Below are 8,817 nucleotides of genomic sequence, written 5' to 3'. Positions count from 1 at the left end.
GTTGCAATCCGGTGCCAATTTCCAACTGTCAACCAACTACTATGCTGTTTGGAAACACACTCCTGAATGATGAAGAGTTTGTGCCTTATAATGAACTATCTGTCCCATTTAGTAAAAAAACACATATTTTTATTCTTAAATAGCAGAAGCACGCCTGCGCTTCTTCTTCTTAATAATTTACATATTATTGATATTATTTATTAAGAATGTCTTTTTTTGTTCTTTTTTTTCTTTACAGTTGTTCTCATGGCTCTGTTTTTGAAATTCACTCACAAAAATGGAAGTTTCATACACAGATTTGTTAACAAATGTGGTGTGATTCTCTAGACATTATACATCTGTTGTTGTTTACTGTTAAGTAGGCTAATAATTCACCATGGACACTGAAGGACAGCCGGATGATACTGTATCTGAGGCTCTCAAATCTCAATTTGTCATCACAGGGAAAACCAGCAGCATGACTTCATTCTCTTGCAGGCACGCACAGAGCTCTTGGCAAACCTCCAACTTGTCCAGTACTCAGGTACTCAACTTCTGCCAGAATTTATCCTGCTACTACAAAACCTAAAGGCTTCTCAGACTCCATGTCAGCCACATAAAGCAATCAACAAACATCTCCCAACTCACAGATACGACCTTTCGTAACCTTCACATCTCTCTGTCACATATTTTTAAATATATATTATTATTTATTCTGGCACTATAAACCCTCATTTGTGTAAAAAGTTAGTGTCTGAAAAGTCATGATACAGCATTCTCTGACTCTATTCTAATAGTCATTATTATATAATGTCTATGTGTTACAGCGAAAGAAAACATAAAATATTTTTTTCAAAAAATTGTGCTTTTCAAAAGGACAGAGCCTGTCTTAATAACTTCAAGTCTACTTGCGTTTCGCCCCTTCCTTGTCGTCCATGTAATAATTCCAAATAATAAAGATATGAAACAGCTGTTGGTACATTTTTTGGTCCTTTGAGAGGTCTAAGATGTACAAAACAATTTAGATATGTCTCCAACTTTGGCCTGATGTACTCTTGGGAAGAAAACAAAAAAGGCGAAAAAAAATAACTAAGATTTTCTGTCAACCTGATATTAACAACTGTGACAACTTTTAAAATGATAAGACAGCAACTAGACCATAATTCAAAAAAATGTTGTTCAACAAACAGTTTTAGAGAGCATGAGGAGTTAGAAGAGTGTTAAATTCGGCTCTCTAAGTATTGAATTAACACCTAGACCTATTGTGCATTTATGCGTTTTATGGTGTCTAGCCCCTTTTGGACGAACCCACTGATAGTGTATGACTACTGTAATCAAATGCAGTGCCAATTTTAACACATAGCACCATGTTTCGCATGACACTCTCCGTACAACCTCTGTACATGCATGGTGTACCGGTTAGCACTCTGGACTCTTGAATCCATCGAACCGAGTTTGTGACACTGTCCACAGAAGATAAAGGGTATCCTTCCAACTCAACTCATCCAATACTTGTGGTCTTACAAACGTTTTGAAAGTACGGCCAATGTGCTTTTGAACCAGCAGTGGCCAGTCAATATGCTTAAATCGGCAGTGGAAGAAAAGGAGAGATACACACTGTTAAAAAGAATCTGAGGCCTACTAAGCCAACAGCTAAGTGGGCTGGTTGAGTCTACAGACAGACAAATACGTGGACCGTCCAACCTAGGCAGACAACCAATTACATCCAGGTCATTACTGATAAAGCATAAACTTTCCACAAATAAGACAATGATCAATCCACTATAATTAATTCAAATTGATTTTGGCTTCATTTTGGCTCTCTGTCACTGTCACGTCAAAAAATAATAATCATAATAAGAAAGTGCTGAGAATGTAAATCATAAGAAATTGATATTATAGACATTAGAAAAATAGTTTTGCCATCGATAATCACCTGGTATTATTATTATTTGGGAATCCCCATATACTGTAGCAGTGCATTATAAAATGATATCTAATGTCCTTTTTTAAAGATATAGTTTATGTGCATGTAATTGAAAAATACATGCATTGCTTGTGTGCTGTAATAGCTGTCAAGCGAAGGTGGAAGTGGTGGTGAAATCGGGGTGGGTAGGAGAGGTCATCTTGTTCAATTGCATTTGAGTACACTTTTTATTGTACCTGCAAAGGTAGTCTTGCCTCAATCCACATAACACCCTTCATTTCAAAACTCATAGAGTGAGAGAGCATGCTACATTGCAGTCCCCAGACCTTGTGTGTTAATTCAAAACCATTGAGCATGCCAGGTGAGCGTGCCATCTCTTTGCCTCTACAATAGTCTGCCTGCCCTTCTAGTCTGGGCGCTGGTGGCCAGGTCGTGCCAAAACGATTTTGCAATCTCCAGTGTAAATAAGAAATGTGTCCTCAGCAACTTAAGTAACGGCAGACCATAGTGAAAGGGAGACACCCATGTCCTTGTGTTTCAGTGGTGTGTGTGTGTGTGTGTGTGTGTGTGTGTGTGTGTGTGTGTGTGTGTGTGTGTGTGTGTGTGTGTGTGTGTGTGTGTGTGTGTGTGTGTGTGTGTGTGTGTGTGTGTGTGTGTGTGTGTGTGTGTGTGTGTGTGTGTGTGTGTGTGTGAGTGTGTGAGAGAATGAGTGTTTGAGTGTCACCCAAGAAGCCTCAGCTATCCTTCCCTCCTTCTATTACCGGCCCATCAAACGCACTGAGCATGCCAGGACACACCTTTTCACAGGAAGTGACATCGCTGGCCTAATAGACAAATTGGAATGTAGCCACTGGCAGTTTACTATGCTAGAATTGCAGCCAACTCTTTTGAATGAGCTTCCTTTTCCCTTTCTCTTCCATTCCCCTCCGCCTCTCCACCATGGTCCAAGGCCAGTGCAGTCTTTTCTTTGTCCCCTTTCTACAATTCCTACTAAGTGGTTAGTATCAGCTGACGCACTACAAAGCTAAGGTGGCAGTATAATGTTATTGGAAGTATGTTTAGCTGAACAGCTAGTTGGTTGGTTAGTTAGTTAGTATTTGAGTGATGCACACTGGTTAAAATGACCACATTGAGGTAGACGAACGTAAAGAAAAGGCTTGTTATGGTATGATAAAACCAAACTAATTAAAGAACAATATTGATGTGCTGATGATGGTAATAGTTTTTTTTCCCTAGTTATCTTTTTTTTCCCTCTGTGTTTTTTCGGCCTATGTACAAGGTGTGGGAGGGGAGGATTTATAAGTCCCGAAGTCTGGAAATCTGGAACACCGTCGTCCTTAGAGGGGGGAATCGGGGGATGTTTTTCTCACTGACCGTTCTTGTGTGTGTGTGTGTGTGTGTGTGTGTGTGTGTGTGTGTGTGTGTGTGTGTGTGTGTGTGTGTGTGTGTGTGTGTGTGTGTGTGTGTGTGTGTGTGTGTGTCTGTGTGTGTCTGTGTCTGTGCGTGTGTGTATTTCCCTCTCTTTTTTCCAGGTTAGTGGTTGGCCGCGACCGTGGATCTTGCCCTGTCCATCCCACATGATTTCCAAAAATAACCACAAGCCATCGGCCCCGGGAGTCCATTCAAAGAACATTCCCCCCCCCACCCCCCCCTACCCCCACTCTTTTTTAGGAGAATAAGGACGCATTCTGTGCGCACCCAATGGCAGGTTAAGGATGCTCTGTACTGTACCGTTTGGATCTGCTTGATGCTATTGTACAGGGAGGCACTTGTCAGTGGTTTTGTTGTGAGATAGTGGGTTAAAGGCACTACAAATGTATGTATGTATACAGTATATGTATGTATAGTATGTATGGTTGTATGTATGTACGTATGTATAATATATATGTCATTTTTTTAAATCAGATACTATTTTGTTATGTCTTTTGTTTTCACCATGAATCGTGCATGAACACCAAAATCAACGCTGAGTATGAAATCAGTCAGTCAGTTAGTTTGATTGACTTCAACAACCATTAGGTATTGGTTTCCTTTGAAAAGATAACAATACTGATGAACCTGGCTGACTATAACAACCTGCAGTTTGGTTTGTTTGTTTGTTTGTTTGTAGTTTGTTTGTATGTTGTTTTCCAAAGAAACACAGTAGTATGCTATATTACTTGAATCCAGTTGACCTTACAAATCCATGATTCTACACCATGGCGTTTGGTCGGCAGTTACACTGAAAAGAGCAGACATATTGCAAAGCTGCCTGTTGTGCTGTTGTTATACTGTCTGTTCACTGCAGACTAGTGGGCAGTTGGATTAGTCATGGTTAAAATAATATTGTTTTTTAGGAAGTTTCCTTGGACATGTTCGTCTTCTTTTTTTGACAGTGGTTTGCTTTATGTGATCCCTCACGCTTACCCCAGACAAGCACCATCATCATCATCATAATCATCATCATCATCATCAACAACAACAACTTGCTTTGTGATAAAGGTAGTCCTGCCAAGGGTCTTTTCAAACCCTGCCCGGGCTATTGAATTCTGGTACCATGCATTATAGAGAGGGCCTATATACCCAGATACATAGAACCCCTGTCTTTTTTATGCCATTATGCTTATTTGACATGCTATGGACTTGACTAGAAAAAAAATGAACTGTTCCCTTAACAATTAACATTCAGCACTTAAATGCTTTTAAATTATTCTGAAACAACTTAAACGACCAGTGCACTTTTGGTGAGAAGCAAAATTAATCTTAACGCATATGATTGAGGGCTGGGGTTCTCGACCTCTCAAAAAAGATGCAAGTCTTGAAATAAAATTAAGTAGGCTAAGAAAGGGGCAAACCAGATTCATGAGGTAAAAAAGTCTAGCGCATGCCATAAATTAAAAGAAGAATTTCAACATGCTAAGATCAAGCTCTCCTTCCTCGTTTCATCCTTTCAGTCATGGCATTATACCCTATGGGACAGGATCTTAAGTTATAGGCCTAAGTAGCATCTGCGGGAAAGAAAGTAGCAGCATTGCAGATGTCTTCCAGACAAGAACTACCTCACCAGTCCAGCCTTGAGTCTCGGCCGGAGACCACATCCTGCTCCCACGCCCCCTCCCATCCATCCCCTGCCGCTAACACCACCACCTCCTCCTCCTCCCCCGACCTCAGAATAAGGTGCGTCGCTGATCCGTCGATCTCAAGTATTCCTTCATTGAAAGCAAACCAAACTGATCGATGCATCTGCAGGCGGCTGGTTTTGTGCAACACAAAAGTTGACATGTAATCCACGCTATCGACCATAGTTTCCAAACGTGTGCCTGTTTTGCGTCACTTTCTGAAATCTTTCAGGGGGTGCAGAATGCACTGTACTTATGCGGAGTGATCAGGAATAATGATAATAATGTAAAAAAAAAACTATTAGCAAAGAATGTTTTGATTGTGCATTGATCTATCCCAGCTCGCAAATCAAGCAGATGATTTGTCTCCTTCGGTCAAACCAAACATAGACGCTTGTGAATATTCTCGCGTGGGGTCTCTCCTCATAAATGCAATGCAATAACGCATTGGTGTCAATAAAGCATTGGAGACGGATTAAAACACTATGTACAGTGGAGGGCAGTGATCCCCCCGGTGTGCGTTTTTGAGGGGTGGAGAGGGGGGGGGGTGGTTCTCTATGCGCATCCTACACATCCGTTAGGAGCTTTCCTCGGTTCACACAGTTCTGGTTCACCACCGTGCAGTTTGCAGTTCTGAGGTTCGCATCTCTAAAATTGTCGATACTGTTGTTTATGTCCTCGTCTATTTCCATATATTCTGACTTACTGACGACAGACGAGCTGCGTCGACTCGAGTTGGAGTCGGATGCGATGTTGGGGTTGCTCACGTTCAGGAGCTGAGCTTGCTCCTCGCCCTCAGTCTCTCGATGGTAGAAATAGTTGAAGTTGGAAACGATGACAGGCACCGGCAACGCAATGGTCAACACGCCGGCGATGGCGCACAGGGAACCCACAATCTTTCCACCAATGGTCACGGGATACATGTCCCCATATCCCACGGTGGTCATGGACACCACGGCCCACCAGAACGCGTCAGGGATGCTGGTGAAATAGGACTCTTTCTCCTCGGCTTCTGCAAAGTACACTGCACTGGAGAACAAAATGACACCGATGAACAGAAAGAAGATGAGCAGTCCCAACTCTCGCATGCTGGCCTTGAGGGTTTGCCCCAGAATCTGGAGCCCCTTGGAGTGCCTAGACAGCTTGAAGATCCTGAACACCCGCACTAGACGGATGACTCGGAGGATGGCCAGAGACGTGGCCTGTTCCCCTGCCTTGGCCTGTTCTCTGGCCTGGTCCGGATCCTCGGCCAGCTCCGTGCCCAGCGTGATGAAATATGGTATAATGGACACTAAGTCTATGGTGTTCATCATGTTTTTGAAATACGCCGCTTTGCTGGGGCATGCAAAAAAGCGCACAATGAGTTCAAAGGAGAACCAGATGATACAAAGGGTCTCCACGATAAAGAAAGGGTCAGTGAGAATATTTGGTTTGTAGTAGAAGGTGGTGTTCCCAATCGTTTGAAACCTACCCTGCGGGTCCTCTTTCAGTTCAGGCAACGTCTCCAAGCAGAATATGACAATGGAGATCAGAATGACCATCACCGACACGATAGCAATCCCCCTGGCCGGTCCAGAACTCTCTGGGTGCTCAAACAGCAACCAGATTTGGCGCTGGAACTCATTATCTGGTAGCGGGCGCTCCTCCTCTCGTATAAACCCCTCGTCCTCCCGGAATTTCTCCATAGCCTCTACCCCCAGCTCGTAAAACTTTATCTCCTCCGAAAACATATCCAGGGGAACGTTGACGGGTCTCCTTAGTCTGCCCCCAGACTGGTAGTAATAGAGGATAGCGTCAAAACTCGGCCGGTTCCTGTCAAAGAAGTACTCGTTTCGCAATGGATCAAAATAGCGCATTCGCTTCTTGGGGTTACCCAGAAGCGTCTCCGGAAACTGTGCGAGCGTCTTGAGCTGGGTCTCGAATCGCAGTCCCGATATGTTTATCACCACTCTCTCGCAACATTCGTGGTCGTCGTGGTCCGGGGGGTACGAGTCCTGCGGGTGCCCCGGGAGAGTGGAGGTCTCGTCCATGTTATCTCCCGTGACCACGGTCATTGTGGACGGCGGTGTGGGGCTGACGACGCGGCAGGAGATGCTGAGGTCGGCCGAGCAGACATCCAGTTCCTTCTGTCTTGCCCTGCGCCACTTCTCCCCGTCCCCCTCTCTCCGGCTCCCACACTTTCCGTGTGCGACACCAGCGGAGGAGCCGGTTACGCCTCAATTGGGCTCCAGCACGGCGATCCTCTCCGACTCGACCATTGCTTCATGCTTCCCACTCACACTGCTGCAAACGGTTCCCTTGGTCTTTGGTCTGCCACCTAGAGAGAGATAGAGAGAGAGAGAGAGAGAGAGAGAGAGAGAGAGAGAGAGAGAGAGAGAGAGAGAGAGAGAGAGAGAGAGAGAGAGAGAGAGAGAGAGATAGGAGGCAAAGAGATAGAGATAGAGAGAGTGGGGTCTTTGCAAGCTCAGCATCTTAGTTGTTTAATTCTTTAGGTAATACCACAATAGGCTACATCCTGCATGTGGAATAAATCTCAACAACATGCATATTTTGAAAAACACCCTGCTTTCCTTGCCATGCATCGATATTTAAGTTTCAATACACAAGCCCGCCCTAGGCTTCTCTCACACTGCTCAATGCACACATTCCACCACTGACGGCCAGGGCGAACGGCTAAACGACGTGGCTGTTCGCAGTACAGACAATACCTGTACAAAGTAATGTCAGAAAATGTACCTTTGGTTTACTTGAAGGAGACCCCTTTCCGCATGTGATCCGACCGTCTCCCCTCAGTACCAGCTTTGGCCAGCGTAAGAACTTTGCGCACCCCTCCCGTCTCAGTCTTATTATGGATATCACTTTACAGCACGCGGCGCACTATGAGCTCTCCTGAAATATTCATAGGCTATATTGTCTTTGTGGACATCCAACGGCAAAGCTCGCATCGGTAGTCTTCCAACGAAGGTCGAAGTGACTGCTTGCTTGACTGTCAGTGCAGTGCAGAGCAGTGCCGCGCGGTCTAAAGAAACGGGTGCTTCTTACCTCGAAAGATTTGAGTCTTTACGTGGACCACTTAGAATCATGCCACATCTTTGGCTGTACACTCACCACACAAACACCAAGACTGCCAAAAAAATATATCCGTTTGCGTCGTTGGCGGGTGCCTTTTCTCAACCGTTATGTGCTGTCGTTGGCCACGAGAAAAAATAACGGCACGAATGAGTGGAACTGAACGAATACATTAGGGGGCAATAAAAGCACAGTGGGTATCTCGCGACACTGCAGCATCAGCAGAAAGCGGAGAGGAGCGTTTCCCGTTTGGCAGTGTCAACAGCCCTCGTGGAGATTTCCGATGCGGTGTCCTCGCAAAACAACACATGCTTTCACGCGATTTGCCCGGTGAGCAGTAGGTGTCAATGAAACCGTGCCAGCTAGAATCGATAGCAAAACAGCAGGAGAGAAAACAACAGCCCTAACCATTTTGCGTTGCAGGTTTCCATACACGCGCAGTGAGAGGGAGGGATAGGGAGGGATAGGGAGGGGGGCGAGAGAAAGTGGAAGCGAGAGGGGATGAGGAGGAGGGGGTTTCGACGCAATGCAGACAGGCTGCACTAACACAGGTTGCCACAAGTGCCTTCCACGCCACAAAAACGACGTAGAAATGTGCTAGCCACCGCTGCTACTGCTGTATGAGAGCACCACGGGGAGGGCGCCCGCATGTGTGCGCGCCCGCGTTCCCATTTTTTTTGTGTGTGGACACAGGTGGTGCGCAAAAGCAGGCAGTCCTGGTGGCATGCTGCACACATCAAACGC

At 45.0% G+C, this 8,817-nt stretch overlaps 1 protein-coding gene across 1 annotated transcript; it reads right to left on the bottom strand.

Annotated features, from left to right (window-relative positions):
* Window positions 1-5,022: 5,022 nt before the first annotated feature.
* kcna1b (potassium voltage-gated channel, shaker-related subfamily, member 1b) lies at window positions 5,023-8,119 on the bottom strand. Its single transcript, XM_063216823.1, has 2 exons — window positions 7,741-8,119; window positions 5,023-7,321 (listed from the first exon to the last, which is right to left on the bottom strand). Exon 2 carries the CDS (start codon window positions 7,056-7,058, stop codon window positions 5,571-5,573), a length of 1,488 nt encoding a protein of 495 aa, XP_063072893.1. The 5' UTR covers window positions 7,059-7,321; window positions 7,741-8,119; the 3' UTR covers window positions 5,023-5,570.
* Window positions 8,120-8,817: the final 698 nt, after the last annotated feature.

Source organism: Engraulis encrasicolus, chromosome 15 (genome assembly GCF_034702125.1).
Source record: "Engraulis encrasicolus isolate BLACKSEA-1 chromosome 15, IST_EnEncr_1.0, whole genome shotgun sequence".
Classification (NCBI taxonomy): Eukaryota; Metazoa; Chordata; class Actinopteri; order Clupeiformes; family Engraulidae; genus Engraulis; species Engraulis encrasicolus.
The sequence above is the reverse complement of the archived record's forward strand: the minus strand, read 5'-3'. Positions and strand labels throughout refer to the sequence as shown.

What these genes read in the sequence shown, in the direction of transcription:
- kcna1b (XM_063216823.1), bottom strand. Translation starts at nt 7,058, where the DNA reads ATGACCGTGGTCACGGGAGATAACATGGACGAGACCTCCACTCTCCCG.